The following is a 24,692-nucleotide window of genomic DNA, read 5'->3' as shown; positions in this document are numbered from 1 at the left end:
GTCAGCTTCCTGCTGATTGGCTCAGATCCACATTCCTAAGGGGGGGGGATGAGTTCTTAGCTTTCTTGAGGGAGGGGGGAGCAGGAGAGAGCAGAGAGCAGAAAACTGCGTGTCTCTGGCACATGAATTACAGACACAGCAAATCTTTTCACAGAGAAGTCAGTGCAGCGTTTCTGTGAGTGCTTATGGCTGTATTTACATAGACCTTTCTGATAAAGCTTACTTAGTTTTTACCTTTCCTACTCATTTAAGATTTTTAAAAGATCTTTTAGTTATCGTAGGACAAAGCTTATCCTGAAAACATTGTTCATTGTTAACGAAAATGTTCAAATCTGCCCAATCAATTTTCTGACCGATGTTGGATGAAAAATCGCTAGGGGTACGATCGTTCGGTGCCCACTAACCTTACAATAATTTGATGGATTTATCAGATCGAAATGAAATTGGTTATTATGGAGAGGGAAATCTTACTATGTATGGTCACCTTAAGGCTAATTGGCACACAATACAAAGAAAGGGCAGATCCCGCTACCCCCCCCCCCCCCACCTGTCCTATGAATGAATGCAGTTGGAATTTTACAGCATACTTTGGACAAATTTTGGATAAAGAAAAATTTCTGGCTGAAATGAGCTGTGATGGATTGCATTTATCCCCGATATTACATATACAGGACAGCTGAGCCTTTTGTCTGCTGGCAATTTTATGCCAGCAGAGAATATTCCCTGTGCCACAGTAATGAAAGGAAAGTCCTAGTGGGATGTCATGGGTTAATGCAGTTGATTAAATCTGAATGTCTTTGTAAATAAGGGCCAGTCACATGGTGATGATAGATTCAGTCTGAGGCCTCTAAATCATTCTGGTTTTTTTCTTACATCTTTTTTTACCATTTGTAAAGGGTAATAGCAAATGGGGCATTTCAGGATGTTTTGTCACTTGCCCCCGAGTATAAAATCACCTAGGCAACAGAAAACCCTGTGTTAGTCAGGTTTTTAGAGCAGGTTTTATATGAGGGAAAAAAACATTCCGTTTCCATTGGTGTGGCAGAAGGCTAATTAGCGAATAGAGCTAATTTTTGTGCCTACCTCTGTTCTAGACTTCCTTATATGATGTCAGGCATAGTACTGGCAGCAGACCTAACTCCTATTGGCTGGGTTTTCTGTCAGTCTGACACTGCTTCTTGTGTCTGTGACAAAGTGCTGCAAATCTAACATAATAGTGTGATACTCTGAGTTTGTTTGCCTATGCCATTGCAAGGGAGAAATTATCGAATAGCCTTTTAATTTATGCAACTGGTTAGAGTGCAGAAGCAAATCAATTGGTCCAATAGGATAAAAGTAAGGGCAAAGCCTGGATGTGATGATGTAAGCATACAGGAAGTTCTCAGTGTGTCAGGTTCAAAATAGGCCACTCCCATCCCTTCAGAAAACTGATCAGGGAGACAGAAAAAGAATTGATTTAACAGGTTCAAAAATAGATTTTGCGCTGGCTTTTTTATGTTTTTTTATGGAGAATGGATTCTGAGAGCATGCCCCCCAACTGTTCTGATTTTCGCGTAACAATCCTGATTTAACCTCTCAGCCCACAGTCCAAGATTCTGACTGAAAAGTTCCTAATCTCTCTTTGATCTCCTGCACCGAACTAAAAAAGATGCCATTTTTCTCAAACTTAATTAAATAAGTAGCTTTTGGCAGAGAGCCCAGAAAACTTAACAAGCTACACCTGCACTTAGATACAATTATAACTAATAAGCTTAACAGGTCTCTTGGGGGAAGTGAGACTTGCAGCTTAAAGGACAATATCACCTTTTTTTTTTAGCAAAACTGTAATAACACATAAAACAAGACCCCAAAACCCCCAGAAATGTGTTCAAACTTTAAATAACCTGCCAAATTTTGTAAAAATGGGAGTGGTATTTAGGGGGGGTGTGGTCACTAAAACAGGTGCGGTCAAAACATTTTTGCCATGCTACGTGCAGCATTTCTTTTTGTTCCTCTTTCCACTTTTCTAATGTTGGGATGTATGTGAGAGCATTGTTTGTGGTTTAATTAGATTTGAACATTGAAGGTGAACAACCGCTTTAAAGGCAACTAAAACTCAGTGACTTGATAGTGTAGAAAAACACATTTTACAGTGGTCTCATAATAGGTTTTGAACATGCCTGGTGACACCAGTGTGGTTGACAGTTTGGTACCACTCTGTTCCAGGGGTATATCAGTTCCATCACAATAATTTCTAGCAAAATTTCAGTCAACATGTTGACTTAAAATAGCAAAACTAAAATATGCAGGCATGTTTTGTCTCAAGGAATATAACGTATTATAATTGCATATGACCAGATTGGTTATATGTTATCCATTGTTGGGTTAAAAAAATTAGATCCTGTCATATACATTGACAGATGGCAGTTTTGTGTCTTGTTCTGCATTAGAGTAGCAGTGCATATTGAGGGAACAGCTTAACAATGTTGGGAATTTTACCCGTCATTAACCTTGTCCCCAAGCCATTGATCCAAAGTTCTTGTGAATGTGTGGCCAAACTGACACATGATTCATAGAGGTAAGCAAGAACTATGGAACCACAATAAAAAAAATACAGCTTGCCAAGGCCACAATGCCTAAATATACATGCTCTTAAGGTTAAACCACATGCGGCTGCATGTAAACGCAGGCCAAGAAGCAGGCAACATTCTTGTCTGTGATGCCTGCTCTAACAGGCACTGCATCGGCCTGTGTGCTGATACATGGAGTGGATTTTGTTGCGGAAATGCATGAGTATGCGTTTTTGCATTGAAATCCGCTCCACCTGTCTGCACTTAAGCCAAGAAACCGCTATGTGTAGCCTAAGGCAGGGTTTCATTGTGTTTGTCTGTGAAAATTTGCTAATATTAATAGGTATATTCTGTTGTAGGAAGTCATAGCATTGTATAGGGTGTTCACCTTAAAATAAACTTTTGGTGCAGATTTACTAAAACTAGAATTTTTCTGGCTTGAAACTCGTATAAACTCGACTTGGTATTTTTCAAATAAAACAAGATCATTCTTGCATTTATTAAATGTCACGATAATGTTGGTAGGGTTGAACAAAGATATTGTGTTTATTGTCCGAAAATCACAATTTTTTCACACCGAAAAATTGAAGAAATTTGTGAAATTTTCCATGAATCCCCTTTATTTTTTCCAAACAGGAATTGCTCCAGCTGCCATTTTAGAAGTATTGGCACTCATTCTTGGGAAAACAATAATGTTTTTAAGTTTCCCTTAACACTGGGTGAAATAGAAAATAATGATGTGATTAATTTCCCCTTGAAAGTGTGTGACACAATGGCGAAACTGGGTGAAAAGAAAACAATGATGGAATTAACTTTCCCTTGAAATGTGTCAAGTACAGGCTGTCACTGACTACTCTGTTCCTTTGCTATTCTAAGCCTCCATAGGACTCATAGTTCTTGCCAGCTTAAACCTGGCGTACTTTTTGTCAGTCAAGAAAAGTCACATAAAGTTTTATAAATCTCGGACATTTGTGGTTTTTAAAAAAAAATCTCACAGCTTACAAAAGAAAAACCCAAGAAACAATCGTATACTGCAAAAAAACACATATGGAAATCTCGGGAAAAAAAACTAAACAAATAAAAATCTAACTTTTCTCAGAAAACCTTAGTAAATGGGATCCTTAGTGTGATGTAGGCAGTGATATTCCGAGACAGTTTGCTGTTGGTATTAGGCAGGTGTCCCCAACCTTTCTTACTCATGAGCCACAGTCAAATGTAAAAAGACTTGGAGAGCAACACAAGTATCATAAAAGTTCATGGAGGAGCCAAATAAGGGCTAAGATTGGCTATTAGGCAGCCTCTATGCACACTATCAGCTTACAGGGGGCTTTATTTGGTAGTAAATCTTGTTTTTATTCAACCAAAACTTGCCACCAAGCAAGGAATTGAAAAATAAGCACCTCCTGCTTTGGGGACACCGGGAGCATCATCCAAGGGGTTAGTGAGAAACATATACAAATAATCTTATCCGCGCTTACACTAATATTAGTGCTCAATATAATATTAAACCAGTGACACCCCACCAATAAAGTGAAAAGATGACCTAACGTGGACAGCTGCCTTCCTCCAAACTAATCCTCTAGCAAGAAAAACTGTCTCAAAACAGAGTTGGCGCTCCCACAAAGCAAATCACCGTGTTGTGTGAATTAATTCAAATAATTTATTAGTGAATCATAATAAAAACAAATACACATAATTAATTCTAACAATAAATAAAGTACATCAGTATACAGGGAGATCCAAAATTCAGTAAAAGAGCTAAAATAAATACATAGTCAAGGACCTAGTATTGCATAATATTTCACTTAGATTGACTTAAAGATTCAATATAAAGAGACACAATAAATTCAACAATAAATTAAGTAGAGAAGGTATAAAAATACATAATAAAGGGATAAAAAATTGCACGTATGCCCTAACCAAAATACCTGCAACAGTATCTATTCAACAAATATTGCACATAAGGTTAAACCTGTCCCTAAGGAGAACTAACTTCCCTATTAATACCCTAATCAGGGAAAGTTTATTTAGGAAAAAAGGTAGGGCGTTTAGTTCAGCACGCAGCTTAAAACATGTGATATTACATTTAGCATAAGTGATTGTATAGTTATGTATACTAATAGCAATTGAAAGTTAGCGTGAGTAAGGTAAATAAAAAGTCCCCCAGTACTGAGCAAACATAAACCAAATCGTACCCCCTGTCCCGGCCGGGAACTTACTAATGGGACGCTGTTATCGGAGAGACCCGCTCTCTCATACGGCGCGACGGCGCTGATTGCCGAAAATGACGTCACCAATTGTGAGCCGAAGAGGGAGCTACGGAGGATTTTGTAACTTAGGAGGATCCGTAGCTCCCTCTTCGGCTCACAATTGGTGACGTCATTTTCGGCAATCAGCGCCGTCGCGCCGTATGAGAGAGCGGGTCTCTCCGATAACAGCGTCCCATTAGTAAGTTCCCGGCCGGGACAGGGGGTACGATTTGGTTTATGTTTGCTCAGTACTGGGGGACTTTTTATTTACCTTACTCACGCTAACTTTCAATTGCTATTAGTATACATAACTATACAATCACTTATGCTAAATGTAATATCACATGTTTTAAGCTGCGTGCTGAACTAAACGCCCTACCTTTTTTCCTAAATAAACTTTCCCTGATTAGGGTATTAATAGGGAAGTTAGTTCTCCTTAGGGACAGGTTTAACCTTATGTGCAATATTTGTTGAATAGATACTGTTGCAGGTATTTTGGTTAGGGCATACGTGCAATTTTTTATCCCTTTATTATGTATTTTTATACCTTCTCTACTTAATTTATTGTTGAATTTATTGTGTCTCTTTATATTGAATCTTTAAGTCAATCTAAGTGAAATATTATGCAATACTAGGTCCTTGACTATGTATTTATTTTAGCTCTTTTACTGAATTTTGGATCTCCCTGTATACTGATGTACTTTATTTATTGTTAGAATTAATTATGTGTATTTGTTTTTATTATGATTCACTAATAAATTATTTGAATTAATTCACACAACACGGTGATTTGCTTTGTGGGAGCGCCAACTCTGTTTTGAGTTAGTGAGAAACATGTTGCTCACAAACCACTGGTTAGGGAGCACTGGTATTAGGGATACACTGAATCCAGGATTCGGTTCGGGGTTCAAATTCGGGATTCGGTTTGGCCAAGATTCTGCCTTTTTCAGCAGGATTAGGCCGAATCCACGCTCCTGGACGAACAGAATCCTAAAAATGATGTGACTTTTTGTTACATAAAAAAGGAAGTTGAAAATTTTTAGCCGCACGATGTGTGCGCGACGCTCCTAATTTACATATGTAAATTTGGTTTGGTATTAGGCCGAATCCTTTACGAAGAATTCGCCCAAATCCGAAAATAGTGGATTCGGTGAATCCCTAATTGGTATTAATTTTTTTATTTTTTGAGGAATTGAATAAGGAATGCATTCCCTCTACTTCTAATACTCACATTTTGTACTGTACTGTGTATTAGTGTTGATAGTTCTTAGGCATGGGCTTTGTCCTCCCTTCTTTCCTCCCCGGAAGGGAGGACATATATGCCAGCTTTAGGCCCCTGATGTGTAGAAGGAAGGGTTACCCTAACAGTAATTTAATGACCTTAATACCTATCCTGAAGTTGGGTAGTATTGAAATGATGATGTTATAAAAGAATGTCTATTTGGTATCTTTATGAAGTCTCCAGGCCTTCAGCTGAACAAAGGGCAGCAGTACAGCAGTAGCATGCAGGGGAAGGCTCATTTCTACTTAGTGTCTTATGACTACCTCTGACCAAATCATTTGGTTTCTTCCTCTTCTTGGGCACATGCAACATTTCTGTTTCTGTTCCTGAATTATTTGCAGGGCTGCATTAATTGAAATTTCAAAAAGAACAAGTGCATATATTTGCCACAAGTAGGAAGCACAGAATTAGCAAGAATGTAAGGTTTAAGGTTAAGGTTGCTTTTAATGAAAAAATACGGCCAGATGCTTTTGGCCAAGCAGTGTAAATACAAGACATAGCCAGCTTTCAACACAAATTGCCTTTGGAAAGAGTCAGCTGGATAACTATATTTCTGCATGGAGGAGTGCAGCGAACTCGGGGAGGACACTTCCCAGCCCACCCTCATGGAGTTTTCCTATAAAGCAGGGCAAAAACAAGGGCTCATGGTAGGGTCACCATTATGGGGTATAGGCTGTAGGCAGGAGTTCAAGGGGCCTGAACTGCCACAGAAGAGGAGGGCTGATTTAGGACAGGGTATGTTTGGGGAGGGTTGGGCCGGGTAGTCGGGCAGTTGCTACATCTACTGATTGTATGCTTCTCCTCTGACACTTTCTTTTTATGTCCCACACCTTGTGTCTCAACCCTTTCTCCTTGTAGATTGTAAGCTCTTTTGGGCAGGGCCCTCTTCACCTCTTGTATCGGTTATTGATTGCTTTATATGTTACTCTGTATGTCCAATGTATGTAACCCACTTATTGTACAGCGCTGCGGAATATGTTGGCGCTTTATAAATAAATGTTAATGTAATGTAATGTAATATGTGAGCCAAAGTGTGTGGTTTGTGTGTGTAAAAGTGCATTATGGGTACCTGTGGCCACGGCACCAAGGGAACCCAAAAACCAGTCTTCTCTTCTGTATTTATTCAGTTTAGATGTAGTAGGTTTCATAGTGTGCATATCACTTCCCATAAATTCTGTTTTACTTTGGTTAGAGTCCCCTTTAGATTGGCAGTTCCTTCTTGTTTCCAAAATATCCCAAAAAGTTTCTCAGTATAAAACATTTATTAAGCATCAGTTATATAAAAAAGTATCTGCTCAACCTTCTATACATATTTATCGTTGTAACCCATATAGAGGACTTTTTGGTTTTTACGTTAGTTCCATCTCAGTGTCTGCTTCTAAAGAAGTGTTTTTGTAATCAGGCTCAAATTGGGAGTCAAAATAAGCCCTGGCATTTCCAGTACACAGAGGCCCAAACAGCCCCATACAGTCCTGAAAAATAGTCACTGTCTATGGTATTTTTTGGTCAAATTGGCCAATTTCAACTATATCACTCTCCATGTCATTCCTCTTCACTTCCTGCAGTATCTAATGTTCAGCCGGTTGGCCCACACAAACAGATCAATACAAAGGTCCCAGAAAATCTCTGCCTGTTCTGGGAAACCTATGCATGCCTTGAGTTTAAATTAAATTGTTATTGATACAAGATCTTTGATCTTTGCACAGTTCATGCAATAAATTAAATAAAGACAGCACTATAATTTATAAGACTTGTTCAATTTTGCTCCAGTTCGTCTTTGGACATTCTGATTTGGATTTTTATTGGAAACTACGGGTTATGCTGCTGTGATAATGTTAAAAATTCAAATTATGCCTATGAAAGCAGCATAACAGCGGTAGATACTAATTGTCTCTGTGGGATTTACATTCCCAGCTGAGGGAATTAGAAACTGAACATAAACAGATAACAAGGCCATGAAGATTACGAGAGAACTTTGTAACCTGTCACACTACTAATCGTCAAAGGGTTTATATATTTTTTTCTTTAATCTTTGGTTTTATCTGATAAACAATTATATCTCCTTTACAGGAGCCAATGAGTTCATATTTTCTTTACTGTAAGTGGGATCTTAAGGTGCCCATACATGCACCGATATTATTGTACAAAACATTTCGATGCGTATGATACGATATTCCATGCATGCATGGTGGGTTGACAAGGTGCCTGATATCGCCAAAAGCCTTGGATATCTGTTGTCTTGTTGATTGGGCAGGTCAGAAAATTTTGATTTGGCGTCTGTATTGGGCAGCTGTATATTAATGCTGAATCGTCAGATAGGGGTAGAATTCTATTGTTTCTACCTGCAAATCTGATGATTCAGCCATACACATTACAATTATGAACTTTCCTGGGACCACTGGTCGCAGAAAGGTCTTTTGTACCCTCCACTAATGTCCAGTGCTGAATCACGAATTCAGCCCTAAACGTTTGCCTTTGCTTGGTCACATTCAACGGTGCTAGATTAAAATTTTCGACCGATATCCAAGGCTTTTGCAATAATGGTTGCCTTGTCGATCCACCATACACGTAGCAAATATTGTACAAAACCTTGTTTCATACAATAATATTGGTGCATGTATGGCCACCCTCAATATTAGTGGAGTGGACAAAGGAAAGAATGTTATTGGAACATGTATGACCACCTTTAGGCTAATGCTACACATGGTGATCAAGAGTCCACCACGTGTGGTAATAGCCTTAAACATAAAACTTTCAGAAATGCATTTAAGAGTTTTGGTGCTTCAGCTATTTAAGGGGTAGTACATGCCTCCACTCATATCTGCTCTCTTCTGGGTTTGTACCCAGAGCCACTATTTGGACTGGGTACAGACACAGTGAGCGTATTTATGCTACAAAATGCATACTCATGTATTTCAGCACCAAAATCAACTCTGTGTGTCTGCATCAGGGCCAACACAATGGCTTTGGGTGCAAACACAGAAGAAAGCAGATGTGAGCAAAGGGACTGTTTCCTAGCCAGCCTGGTCTGGCCTAAGTCTGAATAGGATAATTTAGGCCACATTTACATATGTTCCCTTCTTTCCGTCTGTTTTGTAGGCAGGCAGAGAGAAGTGGATCTACTCTTTTCCACAACTCCATGCAGCACATTGACAGGCACAGTGTCGGCTTGAGTGCAGTTTCATGGAGCGGTGATCGACCTGAAAACGACCTGATGCTATCTAAATGTTAAATACTCTTACCTGGTAGTGATTAAATGTTTATGTATGTCACACGCAAAGTGTCATGATGTCTTGCTTCATCTATAATGTGCTAAAGATTTCCAAATGAAGTTCTGCAGAGCAGTGATGTACAAAATAGAAAAACATTCAAACTTATGTGCCAAGTGTGAAACTTGAAGGGCACTGATTGTAGGCCGATATAGGATATAAAGTGATTCACAGGGGCTTCATAAATGGGGAGTTTATATATAAGCCCAGTACATATGGGCAGTTGAGGGCTTAGCTGACAATTTGGGATTGGAACACTAAATAGCCGACATCTGCATCCAAAGACTGAGGTGCCTATGTTAAATGAGTTAAACTGGCTCAACATTGAGTTATAGGGTCAGGCATTTTTTCTGTTCTGTAGAACAGGAATCCTGTTGGCCCACACGCTGGATTGGACCCCCAAGGTAATTTACCCAGCCCCCGCTGCATCTTCACCCCTGGGAGCGGGAGGGGGGACCTGGGAGAGGGAGGATGGAGCAGGGAACAGGAGGACACAGCGGGGAGCACGAGAATGCAGCGGAGATTGGGGGAGCAGTGATAGGGAGGCGTAGGGACCTGGAGCGGGGGGGGGGGGCAGTTTGAGGACTATAGTCCGGCCCCCAACAGTGGGGAGCGGGACTGTGAACTGGCCGCCTGTTTAAAAGTTTCAGAACCCATGTTATAGAACTTCTCTACAATGTCTTAATTAGGGAACCTTTTATGTGGCAGCTCTAACAGACTATACTGTAATACCATTGGTTCAAAATTTGACTAAAAAACATAAATGACTGTGTTTTTGCCAAACCTTGAAAAGGCAAGGCCAAAGTAAATCTGCAGATTCACTTGTGATACATTAATTTTGCCATATCCTGAAATTCAGCCTATTTGTGTCCACATTTTACAAGTGAAAAAATCTACAAACTTTCATTAAATAAGCAAAAACAGAGAGAACACTATGGTTTTTTTTTAGTAAGCTGTGTAAAACGAAAATCATTGAAAAAACAGTGCAAAAAGCTGTCTAAAATAACCAGTGAATTTCACTGTATGAACGCCATATTTTACACTATTATTTTACACGGTGAAACCCGGTGAAGTGTGGCAAATTTCGTTGCTGTTTTTTACACAACATAATAAATAGGCCCCTATGTGTGTATAGAAAAAATATCAGAACAGTGTGTACACATGATCTATATAAAGGGAAAAATGGAACTACATTTATTAGCCACAATTAGTTGAAGTGTACAAGCATTATTAATGGTGATGTCCACCTTTTGCAGAGTCCTTCAAAAGCACATACTGTATATATAATGGTAAGGACCAGCATTCTCTTGTATTAGACTTAAGACAACAGAATGTCCTTATTTTACATACCACTGCTGTCCAAATGGGAAATAAAGACATTTTGTTGTTTTAAGTCTAATTCAAGAGAGGGCTGGTCCTTACCAAATATATGCATTTTTTTGACCATGCACCTTGACAGAATGTTTGGAGATGAGTTTGGGCACACTTTCTTTAATATATATTAGTTTTCTTAATTAAAGGGCCACTGTACCCTAAACATTTACTGCTGAATTGTTCCTAAAATAGGCCATAGCTCTGCCCTGTTTTTATAACAATTCTGCAGTAAATGTTTAGGGTACAGTGGTTGTTCCTTACATGCTTTTTGTAGCATATAGATTAAAACAAATCTTTGTTGCAAGTGCCAACAACTTGTTTATATTCATGTGGGGATTACATATTATGACTCCTGTTTTGTCCAAGACATAACAAATTACCCACCAGAAATAAGAGAACAAAATAATTTTTGCTCCAAAAACCTGGAGAAATCCATGTAAATATAAATGATACAATAATAGCACTGGGAAAGGAAGAAGGCGGAGCTTTTAAGAGCAGTATATGTTATTTGGCTTTGCCACCTTTTCCTGATAAACTGGTTTTAAGATTTAATCCCTTCACGGGGAAGACTTATTATATTTGTACAGTCACCTGTGCCTGTAAACATCACGTACAGCATGCAGCCTTGGCTAATTACATGGTCAGCTTAGTGTGTATTCAGACAGCCTTCCATGCATGCATGTAGGTTTAGTATATGTTTAGCAAGTACCAGAACAGGTGCCAGGACAGATGTGCATTCTCCTGGATGCGATCGATGCTTGGGAGCCCATGCAGTAGATGCCATGTGACTGGACATGGTGTCTACAAACCCCATTGCACTTTTCTGTGTTCTAAGGCCAGGTATTTGGAAAGGGGGCAGTCAGGACAGATTCACCAGGACAGGTGCATAGACACCATATAAACAATTTTGGATTTTATGGGTTAGAACCCAAGGCAGTTGCCACTACTGCCTACCTCTAGTTTAGATCTTTCTCCAGGTGGAGAGCGATGGAAGGGTCTCTGCTAGTTAGCCCACTTGCCCACACTTCTCTCCCTGGGATGCAGCATCAGCTGTATAAATCTGAACCATCTTGCATGGCTGCCCTGCCTTACTGTGATGGTAGTTTCATTATTGTTTACACAATCATTCTGGTTAAAGTAATCCATCCTATGCACCTTTTTTTTTATAGAGACTGGATAAAGAAGAAGCAGGAAAAGTCAGTCCCTGCTTATTTATAACTGACATTAACCAATTGGTTACAGAGAAGATAGCAGACACATTGTGCTCATAGGCCTCCTCACAACCCAAAAAACTTGTAGAAGTTAAGTCAAGACAGCAGAGTGCATCAATATTGTTTCACGGGCAATTTTTGGAAGATCATGTAATATATTGATTCTTAATTTTAACTTGGTACAGGTGCATTGTGCTGGCTGTACCATGTCCCATGTAAGCTGTACACATGTCAGCTACACTCTGCAATGTAAAGAGCCCATCTTATTTTGTGTTAAAATATAAGGGTATTTTTTTAAAAAGATGAAATCATATTTCAGCTCTGATTGGAAAGTAATGTTCTACTGTACAGTGATGCGTACATAAGTAGCGCTTTATAAATAAAGATATACTTACATACATACATACAAGTAATGAGGAGAATATTGTTATATACATTTATAATTTTATATTTTTGTTGGCGATTTTGCGCAAACCGACGAAAAAGCCTTGCGAGGCAACTTCGGCAATTTGCGTGAAATCGCGCCGCCGCGTGTGCCATCCCACCGGCAACTTACATTTTCGCCGGTGGGATGGCAGGGGAAGGCAACTCGGGGAGATTAGTCGCCCGCGAAACAGGGAGTTTTGTCGCGGGCGACTAATCTCCCCGTGTGCCAGAGCCCTTAAAAATAAATGGAACAAAGTGGTGTTACGGGCCACTGTGTTTGGCCTAGTCACATCCAGTCCTGCAGCTGAGCAGGGGCATGCTCAGTGGACATAAGACATAAGATTATGATTGTGGCCAATTTCTAATGAATGGGTCACAATTTAGAGCATTTTGTCACCTTCCCATAGAGCTATTACTGTTCGCTAGTGCCCTATTGTGTTGGGTTAACAGCAGAAGCCCTACGGTGTTGGGTAACAGCAGGTTACATTTAAACATATACGGAATTGTGACATTTTCTCAAGAAAAAAAATCATTCATTTCATTCTGTCATTTTACAGGTTTGACTTGAGTTTGGATGGGATTAGGGACCTTACAGCTGAGAGAGTGAAGTTCGCCATGAGCATACCTCAAATCCAGTCAGCATTTGAAGAGATGGTAAGATATTAAGATTCACCACCTAGAACACAATATTTATTCTGCAGAAAGCATTGCCATACCTGAGTAAACAGCCCTAGAAGCCTTTTAGAAGCTGCCATTTTAGCTTGGTCTCCCTAGCTTCCTGCTTGTAGTTCTAGCCATTATAGCTCAGATCACACATTCCTAAGGGTGGGGGAGTGAGTTTTATGAATTCTTATGGGAAGGGGAACAGGAGAGAGGAGAGAACTGCTCAGACTCTGGCCTCAGGAATTAAGGATTTTTCTGAGAGAGGAAGCCAGATACCCTACGAACATGTTTACAAAAAAGGAGACAAGAAATCCTGTGTTTCTTTTGATAGAGGGCTCAGTGCAGCTTTTCTGTGAGTGCTTACTTAGTGTAACCCTTTCTTGGCACACTCCCTTATTTGGGCTGTATACTTGCTTAAAACAGGAGATTTGTAGTTCTCTTTAGAAATGTGAAAGATACTAGGAACTGTGATTTTAGCACAGTGCCTCCACCTAGTGGACACTGAGGAGCCCACCTCAGGGGAAATTCCACTAGGAAATAATTACACACACTTTCCTTCTCCTTTAAGATTGTAGGCACATACTGATTGTCTGCACAAGAAAAAACAGGGTGACTTGTTGGTGATGAAGATGCCTGTTACCATAAAGTATGATCGCATATAATATAATTAACAACGATGTTATGGTGTCACAATATAAAGGCAAAAGTCCAGGCCAAAGATTTAGTTATACAATAAGAAAGGGTATGTTGTGTACTGACCATTCATAATTAAGAAATACTGCAAGTTCCTAATAGGGCAATGTTCAATTCTTGCTAGAATGGAAAGAAATATTGATTCACCTTTTATGACATATGGATCACAATAAATTAAGATTTCTGACCAGGCTCTCCTATACTGGTTCCTTATGAAAATGAGCATAGTGTCATATGAGCAGTTTGAGTGCAGTGGCTTCAGATGTATTTCCTATTTACAAAGCTCCGGAGGTAGAGAGAGGAATTAATGTGCCTAGGATATTTGCCTTGTGTCAAAATATTGTTAAACTTAATCTGTTCAATCTGGCTACAGTACAGAGTTTTTATGTAATGATATTAAGTGGAACTGTGCAAGACTGTAAAATCACCATGACGCTGATAAGCAATGAATGATTGCATGATGTTCTTCATCTATGGACTTTCATTTGTGTTATTGTTTGTTTATTTGCATTAAGGGCAAGGTTTGGAAAGAAAAAATAACACTACAACTTTGTTCATATGTTAGGTAGAGAAAAAGAAACACTTCATCAATAAAAGTATGATTATTGGAGAGGTTCTCTGCACAGCTGATATGACTACAGGGGTAAAGGTACGTTTATTTTCCAAAACTGAAATTAAAAAAATAAGCACTAACAATGAACCACTCAGACCAAAAGTAAATTTAAATATCCAAAATGTTTATTGGCTATTCTTAACAGAACAGCCTGACACTTTCCGTGCAAAAGGCACTTAGTAAGAGGATACTTCACATTCCAGGCAAAGTGGAAATTTAAAGAACAACTGCACTACAAAAAGCACTATGAAAGAAACAAGGAACAGTAACAATAAAATGTGGTGGACATTAGGGGGCTGATTTACTAACCCACGAATCCGACCCGAATTGGAAAAGTTCCGACTTGAAAACGAACATTTTGCGACTTTTTCGTATGTTTTGCGATTTTTTCGGATTCTGTACGAATTTTTCGTTACCAATACGATTTTTGCGTAAAAACGCGAGTTTTTCGTATCCATTACGAAAGTTGCGTAAAAAGTTGCGCATTTTTCGTAGCGTTAAAACTTACGCGAAAAGTTGCGCATTTTTCGTAGCGTTAAAACTTAACGCTACGAAAAATGCGCAACTTTTCGCGTAAGTTTTAACGCTACGAAAAATGCGCAACTTTTTACGCAACTTTCGTAATGGATAGGAAAACTCGCGTTTTTACGCAAAAATCGTATTGGTAACGAAAAATTCGTAAAGAATCCGAAAAAATCGCAAAACATACGAAAAAATCGCAAAATACCGATCATTACGAAAAAAACGCAATCGGACTCCATTCAACCCGTTCGTGGGTAAGTAAATCAGCCCCTAGGAGTAACAACATATATTAAATCCTGAATTCATACCCAGGGCTAACCTAGTATTCATCTTCCAATATTTTTTTTTTTTCAAAGTATTTTTAATGAGTTCCCCGCATTTAAAACTCAGAAACACTCTCTCTATGCCCTGTTCAGTCAAAAATGTTCAGTTACCCTGCGTAAATTCCAGGAAATTAGCAGATACATAAGTTTCTTTTAATTCTAAAATCTAAAATATGCTTTCAGAGTCATTTCTTTAAAGTGGACCTGTCACCTCCCACGATTATTTTAAAAAGCATATCAATGCAATCTGCAGCTTACATGGACTTCTAATGCCCCTCTGCTACCTCTGTTAGATAAGCCATTACGCCGTGAATCCCCCGTTGCTTCTGAGGTACGGAAGACGAAGGCGCCATTTTTATCCACCATCTTCTGCCTTCTTAATCTCACGCATGCGCAGTAGATGAAATCGCGCCCATAGCATAGCGTTTTACAGAAAACAGGGCAAGATTAATTAGCGATGGGGGAGAAAGGGGGAGAAATTAGTGTTTCAGCCTTATTAATTGAAAATTTCTCCAGAAGCCCTACTGGTCCTCCCCATCTGTTCTACTTTCTGCTGCCTCTTTCCCAGGCTGTGCAGAGGGGCCAGTGGCACTCAGGACACTGCACTGTAGGATAGGAAGCAATCAGCAGCTAGGCCTGTCTTTGCTTGTATGACTGCAGGGCTGTGATTGGCTACTTCCCTCCTGCTGTGCTTGTGACAGGGACCGTTACGAGATGCCCACCCCTCATTTGAAACACCAACAGGACCTGAGAGAATCTATAGGGAGCTCCAATAATGGGGCCTTTTTTACAGATAGTATTAATTTTTAGAGCAAAGTGAAACCAGCACCATATATTATTCATAAATGCATAGTTACATAGGGCTGAAAAAGACCAGAGTCCATGAAGATCAACCCTTCCAAGTAAACCCAGCACCCACAAACCTATACTGACCTATCTATACACTCACATACATAAACTATATATACCAACATCAATACTAACTGTAGATTTTAGTATCACAATAGCCTTGGATGCTATGCTTGTTCAAGAACAAAATCTGCCATTATAACATCAATAGGAAGGGCATTCCCCAACATCACTGCCCTCACCGTGAAAAACCACCTACGCTGCTTCAAATGGAAGCTCCATTCCTCTAATCTAAAGGGGTGGCTACTGGTGCGTTGATCATTTTATGGGAAAAAACATGCCCTATCTGCCTATAATCCCCTCTAATGTAATAATAATTCATACAAGAGTAGAGTATTTTTCATTTATCCTATATGTCTCCTTTAAACTCTTTGAGGTCTGCTCTGCATATTGGGTTTTGCATTTTTGCAAGAGATGTGTGTGTGTTCAGTAGCCAGACAGATCTTCAGTTGAAATTTTATGCTTTATTTTTAGCAAATGCAAAGGTGCAATAAACACTTTTACCAGCAGGGGTCAACAGTATACCTGCAAGCACAATCCTGGAGCTCTAGAACTGCCTCTTACAAAGGCTTAACACGAGGGTCAGACTGGTGCAGGGCCCACTGGGGCTTCTGCCTCAGCGGCGTTTCTAACTTTTTAACTCCTTTTGGATGACTGAAACACGTGTGACACATGTGATGCATATCATGCATTGTTTAGCGTTACATCTAAACATACTTATATGAATAAGCCAGCTCTATTGTACTGGTCTTTCAAGTTTAACACAACTTTATGGCTTTTTCTTTATTTTACAGTGCGGAGTAATTTGCTGGCTGTTTGGTGGAGCTGTTATTAATCTTGGGAGTCCAGATCATATTTTGAAATGGTTCCTTCCATTAAAGGTATAGTGTTCTGTCTATATGTGAGCACAACTGTTACAGTACAGTAAATAATTCAATATTATATTAAAGGGGAAGCACCCCCCCCATTAAAATAGAATGCACATGCATTTTACTTACCTTCCTACAGGCGTCCCTTGTAAAAATCCCTGTTCGCACCTTTATTACTGTGTAAAGCTTTTTGTGCTCATTCTTGTAAGGCATGAAAAAAGTCTTAATGCTAAACATGCTAAGCAAGTGATGTATAACATGTAAAACATGGAGATGCTAGGTGCATTATTATATAATTAATATTTGTTATATAATATAGTTATTATATTATTATTATATGCATGGCAAAGCAATGCGCTGTAACATAATAATATATATATATATATAATAAGTAGAGTATGCAATTGGTGTCCTTATGCCAGACATAGCTAGAAGATTTATTGTGACATAATAGGAGCCAGGTAAGAAAGTTGTTGTCTAACTGTTTAGTTTAGTTGTTGTATGCCTGGCTATGCAATATATTGTGGCCTCGTAATTGGTAGATTGTGAATTAGCACTGTAATGCCATTGGGCACAGAGGCATCATATATTCCCTGTGACATCATACAAACCCTCTGTTGAGGTGTTTTTCTGATTTCTTTGCAGCATCTAAAATTGTTTTCTAGTGTGAAGAAAACACCTAACATGCCAGAGCAAGAAGAATTTTAGGAAAAGAAACAGTTCCAGTATTTTTTTTATTGGGGCATACAGCTATTTTATTGCCCAAGTCCAGATAACTATCAATAACAGTGCCATGGATCTTCATACAAAGTCTGCTACTGCATTCATGGCTTTAAAAACTGTTTCTCTTTTGTCCCACTCATCCATTTAAGAGCACCTGCCTTGCTGGGTTGCACAGTTTGCTGCCCTTGGGTTGCACAGTTTCCTGCCCCTAACTTATGGTTAGTGACATTGATTGAAGTGCAATAATCAACATAAAAATGTTCTATAAATTCTAAATCTGCATTCACAACCATATATTAATTGCATTGCATAAAAAATATGGTTGGCCAGTTTATTTTTGGAGCTGACAATAATGATCTTGTAAAGTATGCTAGCATTTTATATATTACATAATCATTTGTTATTCTTGGTATATAGATTTCCTATTATAATCATGCTAAAATAAGATAGAGAAAGGTAACTAGTTTTGCTGTTAGGCTGCCAGTGGTGGAATAGCCATGATGCCTATTAAACATTATTTCTGCACACATTGAACTATATTCAAATTGATCAATGCGGTGTTCTATCCTATGAAGATTACCTTATCAAGGCATAATTTGAGAATATGGATTGACATTGCCTATGACAGCCCCCCTTGACTTCTATAGAAACTTGCAAGCTTTTAGATGGCAAATTTTTCCATTTGAGTTTTCAGGTTCTCTGCACTAAATAAATACCAGAAAGTTGACTTTTGGAACCAAGTTTTTTAAGCACAAAAAAACTCAAATCGAGAAAAAAAATCAAACTCGACTGTTGATAAATCACCCCCCTAGTATCTTATATGTTTTTGACCTGGTTTGTTTGCTTAGCTCTGTAGAGAGAAAGTCTTCTCTTATTTGAATTGTAACCCACTTTTCCTATGTAGCATATTTATTTATTTTTATGCCAGGTTTTAAATAAAGAAGAGGGAAAAATATGCTTTTCTTTTCATGACAATTAAAAAACAGCACAGTGAAATATATAGCAACATTATTTAAAGTTCCAGTATATGCCAGTACAGGTATTGGACCCCTTATCCAGAAAGTTCCAAACTACTGAAAGGTTATCTCCCATAGACTCCATTTTTAAATTTTTTTTTTAGCAGACTTAAGGTTGGAGATCCAAATTATGGAAAGACCCCTTATCCGGAAAACCCCAGGTCCCAAGCATTCTGCATAATGGGTCCCATACCTGTAGTAATTTCTTTTTCCAAATTACTTAACCAAAAAAAAAATCTTATTTTCTGCAGCAGATGGCGCTTTTGTCCTTTAGCAAAGTATACATTATCTGTAAATTCACGGCTAAAAATGAATAGTACCGTGACAACAAAGAAGCATTAAATGGCTTCTGATGAGGGCCTGCAGTACCAGGGTATCTATACTACCTCTAACTTTTTTTGTGTTAAGCCTTGTGTCAGGAGGGTTGTGCTTTTGTATGCATGTTCATCATGTCAAACATTAATGGGGCATATTTATGAAAATGTGAAGTTAATTCTATGGCAAATTAACTTAAAAAAGCCAAAGAATTATTCAATAATTTGTAGTACAAGAAAACCCCAAGTGTTAATTGCTATTAGTTATGCAAAGAAACCCCCCTGACCTCAGTCATTCAGTCTTTCTTTACCTCCGATGCTTTTAAATCCTGCATTTTCCTCTGTTGGCCTGATTTCTACTGGGGGCGCCCCCATTACGTTAAAACTCCCATATGGAGAGCAGTGGGGAGAGGTCCCCATTGCTCCGTATGGGAGCAAAATGTAAAAATTTAGCTGCAGCGGGGCGGCATGCCGCCTCTAAGTTTGTGCTGCCCTAGGCGGTTCGTTTTATCTTTATGCCCTATTAATAACATTGGCATCAAGCATAATTTTTATCGGCCAGTGGCAACCCAGACCCCAACACTGTTGAAGAAATAAATTGAACATATCAACACTCATGGCTGATATTTGTCTAAATACAGACATGTCTGTGGGATCTGGGGATGTGTGGGTTGAAAAAAGTTGCATCCAACCTTAACCCTCCCATTCCCGACCTGGCCTGCAGATCTGCGTACACTTATATACCCGCCCTGCCCTGCTAACTCTGACGTCAGGGAGGGGCTGGATGCAGGTCTATAAAAGAATTCTGCCGAAAGGCAGAAATGAGGCATGGTTAGGTTGTGGGTGGCAGGAAGAGCTTGGCACAAACCCGCCCATGACCCGAATATATTGCATGAGTATCGTCCCAAACCTGCCAGTTCTATGGGTTTGTGGCGCCTTATAACCAATGCCAGGTAAAGCTGATAGGGCACCCAAGGTAAGCCATCCTCCATGACACCCTCTGCGAGGGTGGAGTGCAATAAGGGAAGGGGACCTTAATAAGATAATCAGAGGAACTAGTACATGAATAAGACATATTACACATATGATTTGCTTCATTGAAACTAAAGAGCACAATTCAGTCTTAATGTTCCCTTTAAATTTGTCAGAAATGTTTTAACTGTTACAAATTACATTATAGGTTCTTTTCACTAATTCTATTTGTGTTTGCTCTGTTGTATGTTGGTGTTAATATTATTCTGAAGACATACATTTTTATTCACTTCTTTACTAACGTTATATAATTTTCTGGGTTTCCCTTAATGCCTTTCCAATAATGTTGGCTCAGGCTTCCCACTCACCCTGCTGCAGCTGTGTGTTTGCATGACTGTCGGCTGGGTGTAACCTCCGCCTGCTGATACGACAGGATGTTACTTAGAGCAGCAGTCGCAGATATAGGGAAGTTATTGTGCATGAGAAAATGGCTAAAATGTGAGGAATTTCTTAATATGGGAATATTAAAATTATACATTAAGGGCTATAAATATCTTTAGGATGAAAAACAGCATGTTCCTATTTAATTATAAATAGCCTTTGTCAATTGTTCAAAATGGTACAAAAAATTTCTATTTTTGGAAGAATGCACAGTAAGGGTATGGGACCTGGTATCCAGATTCTATGGGACCTGGGGTTTTCCAGATAAGGGGGCTTTCCATAATTTGGGTCACTATACTTTAAAGGGATACTGTCATGATTTTTATGGTATACTTTTTATTTCTAAATTACACTGTTAACATGGCAAATAATTCACTCTACCATTTAAAATATTTTTTTTGTAATATTTTTGTAATATTTAGCTGTAATATTGGTGTGTAGGCGCCATCTCAGTGCATTGTGCATGTGAGTCTAAGCTTTCAGAAGAGCCAGCGCTACACATTAGAACTGCTTTCAAGTAACCTATTGTTTCTCCTACTCCCATGTAACTGGAGGAGTCCCAAGACGGACTTGGATTTCTTACTATTGAGTGCTATTCTGATACCTACTGGGAGCTGCTATCTTTCTCCCTTCCCATTGTTCTGCTGATCGGCTGCTGGGAGAGGGGTGATATCACTCCAACTTGCAGCCCAGAAGTAAAGTGTGACTGATGTTTATCAGAGCACAGGTCATATGGCTTAGGCTTTGGAAGAATGTGTGCATGTCCTTTTTTTGGGCTAAAAAATTCCAAGACACTGGTGTGTCAGGTTTTTTTTAAATTAAGTGAACGGAAGGTGTCACTGTAGTTTGGAGCCTTTTCTGTTGGCTAAAATATAACAGCAGAGAAAATGTTTAGCACACCCGCCATAGAGAAGCAGAGATTATCTTACTCTTGCTGCCTATTAAAAATGAATGCAAGTGCTATCTTTCATTGTTTTTAGATTCACGCATTTACTGGGATGTTTGCAATGACAGAGCGAGGTCATGGCAGCAATGTAAGAGGTATTCTCACAGAAGCAGTTTTTGATCCAGAATCTCAGGTAGGCAAAAGCTGCAAAAATCAAATGCTAATGAGAAATTTCTATGTATGGTAGTAATGTATTGTAATGCAAGTGGTCTTGATAGCATTTGTACATTATGAGTAATGGAAAATAACTTTTTTTTTTTTACTAAAAGTAAAGTATGACAATTCAGTAAACCTTCCTTTGTCCTTTCCATTGTTGCTAAATAGTTGGTTATATAGTGGTGAATTTTGGCTGCACAAGTGGAGGAGCAGTGAGAATGTTGCAGTCTGACCATTAGGGTGTGGGGCTTGCCTAATTAACCAAACAAGTTTTCCATTTTGTTGGGTGGCCACTTGCACACATATTAGTGTACTGGAAAATGACCAAAATGCCATTAGAGCTTCTAATCTAAATTTCCTATCACATTCACGCAACACACTAGGGTCATTCAGGAGCCTATTAACATGCCTGTTTGTTTTTGGTGGGTGGTAGGAAACTAAATTTTTTAGGCATTTGTTCATTACAGTTGTTTAAGATATGGTGGATCCCTCAGCTAAGGAATGTGATATAACAACTTCAGTTTTATGAACCATATAGACACCACTATATAGTAAATGGATGCTGTGTCTTTATAGTAAGCAAGGGTTTCATAATTTGATTTCTTTTTAAAGGACAAGGCAATGCAAAATATAATTGTTTGCCTAATAAAAGAAACCTAAATTCTAAGCAGCTTTGCAATATACATTTATTACAAGTTTGTAATGGTTTTTCAGTTATTTGTATATATAACTGCTATTAGAAGCAGTGTTTGCCTGTGCTTTCTATTCTCTGCCTTGGTGGCTCAGACTGTTGAAACAATGGTACACAGGGCAGCAGCCTGACAGACCTGTATTGCTGGAGAAGCAAGACCTTTGCAACATTTAAGCTGGCCATACACGTGGCGATCCGACGATGTTTCGTACGACCATCGGTCGCACGAAACATCGTCAGATCCGCCACACACCATTCAGGGCTGAATCGGCAGGTAAGGAGGTAGAAACAATAGGATTTCTACCTCCTTCTGCCGATTCAGCTCTGAAGGGAGAATTTTGGTCTGGCGCCTTCTATGGCGCCCGATCAAAATTTTCTAACCTGGCCGATCGACGAGCCGACCGATTTCAGCAGCTTCCTGCGACATCGGTCGGCTCGCTGACATACCATACACGCACCGATTATCGTACGAAACGAGGTTTCATACGATAATATCGGTGCGTGTATGGCCACCTTTAAACAACCACAAAAGATCCTCTGCACTCACCCATTATCAATATGTAGAAATAGGACATTAAGACATTCTGTGCATTCAGCTACTAAGAAATGCCCTACCCCCCCAGACCCAAAAGAGGGATTGTTTGTCCGTACATTGCAATATACTTCAAGCTGGCCAACTACGTCATCCCTTCTGGCTAGTCCTACACTGACCTATATAAGTAATTTAAGATTAGTACTGAGCAAAGGGACTAAGTTTTACCTGCAACATTCTTGGTTTCAAGGTTAAAACTCCCATATGGTTGCCCTTTTATTGGCTCCATTGGGATCACCTGACTGTAGCTGGGAATAGTGGGGGCTACAACATGGAGCTGGCCACTGCTCCTGTATAAACAATAACACAAAAAAAGGGGAAAGTTGGGCTCAATCACTAAATTGTAAACCATTAGGCGGGGGTGCAATGAGGCTGTGACCATAAAATACATATAAACAACCGCAAAAGATCCTCTGCACTCACCCATTATCAATATGTAGAAATAGGACATTAAGACATTCTGTGCATTCCCTTTATACCTTTGCAACATTGTTTAAAATGTAACAACCAGGAGTTCAGCAAATGCAGCTTTCAATAGCAATTACATTTACAAATAATGTTTAAAGCACTACAAATTTTTAATTATTTCACATTGGAAAGTTGCTTTGAATTATGTTTTCTTTCATTAGGCAAAAAATTATTTTTGGGGTTGACATGCCCTTTAAGGGCTGCATTAGGATGTAACATTCTTTCCCCATAAAATACAAATTTAAAAAAAAAAGTATGGAAAACACCTTGTATGATGGTTACTAACTTGTTTTCTTTTCTTTTGACATCCCAGGAGTTTATAATCAACACTCCCTGTGAAGATGCAGCAAAGATGTATATTGGTAATGCAACAAGAGGAAATTATGCAGCTGTATTTGCACAACTCATCATTCATGGGAAATCACAAGGTTTGTATAGTTTTTAGAAAAAGCATGGAAAGCTACAGTTTTCTAACATTTTAAAAAGTAAAATAAAATAATCCCCCCAGAGATTTTACTGGGCTGGCTCTTCTTCTTAAAAAAAAATACACCAGCTCGGGGTATTTTTTCTGAGCACCGCTGCCAGTGGCATCCTCTGTTGAGCTTGGTGTTACTGTGCAAGCACCCTCCTCAGATTGGCGCGTTGGAATCCTTGGACAATGAAAGAAAATAAAAGAATTTAATTAAGGACAGTACATTGCAGAGAAGGAAAAGAACAGAGGCAGTAGTGATGGAAATGTCCTTTAGGGAGTTTGTGGTTAGGTGGTCAAAGAAGCAAACACGGTGTGGCTTATATAAAACGAGGTGCACAAACATGTCACTGCAGGGAATCCTAATGTTTTCACTCACAGATCTATGACTTTTCCACAACATATTCTTTTGAAGTAAGCAACTTGCATAATATGCCATTCTCAGGGGTATTTCCTGAATGTTCTGAGTAAGTCTTTTGTGAATCATGTGCTCGCAGAAAGCAGAATGGAATGATATAATACCTGCATTCACTACTACAGGTATCGGACCCCTTATCCGGAAACCCATTATCCAGAAAGCTCCGAATTACAGAAAGCCTGTCTCCCATAGACTTCATTTTAATCAAATAATTCAAAAGTTTAAAACTGATTTCCTTTTTCTATGTAGAAATAAAACAATACCTTGTAATTGATCCCAACTAAGATATAAATAATCCTTATTAGATGCAGAACAATCCTATTGGGTTTAATTAATGTTTTATTGATTTTTTAGTAGACTTAAGGTATGGAGATCCAAATTACGGAAAGACCCCTTATCCGGAATACCCTTGGTCCCGAGCATTCTGGATAATGAATCCTATACCTGTACTAGGATGATGTAAAGCACCTATTGATAATGATTTCATGGAATGCAAAGCCACATCGGATCAAAGTTTACCTGCTGACTTAGCTA

The 24,692-nt window shown here is 39.0% G+C and overlaps 1 protein-coding gene across 2 annotated transcripts in view; it reads left to right on the top strand.

Moving 5' to 3' along the window:
• Positions 1 to 24,692, top strand: part of acoxl (acyl-CoA oxidase like) — a 111,759-nt gene that overhangs the window by 3,209 nt on the left and 83,858 nt on the right. Inside the window, exons 2-6 of one of the 2 annotated variants that reach the window (XM_031902571.1) lie at positions 12,918 to 13,014; positions 14,282 to 14,365; positions 16,878 to 16,964; positions 21,399 to 21,497; positions 23,585 to 23,699. In XM_031902571.1, the coding sequence (XP_031758431.1) occupies positions 12,918 to 13,014; positions 14,282 to 14,365; positions 16,878 to 16,964; positions 21,399 to 21,497; positions 23,585 to 23,699 (482 nt within the window). Of the gene's footprint in view, positions 1 to 12,917; positions 13,015 to 14,281; positions 14,366 to 16,877; positions 16,965 to 19,828; positions 19,982 to 21,398; positions 21,498 to 23,584; positions 23,700 to 24,692 lie in introns of those variants that run through there. The other variant, XM_002937443.5, reaches the window with a different exon arrangement.

The sequence above is a fragment of the Xenopus tropicalis genome, chromosome 5, assembly GCF_000004195.4.
Source record: "Xenopus tropicalis strain Nigerian chromosome 5, UCB_Xtro_10.0, whole genome shotgun sequence".
NCBI lineage: Eukaryota > Metazoa > Chordata > Amphibia > Anura > Pipidae > Xenopus > Xenopus tropicalis.
The sequence above is the reverse complement of the archived record's forward strand: the minus strand, read 5'-3'. Positions and strand labels throughout refer to the sequence as shown.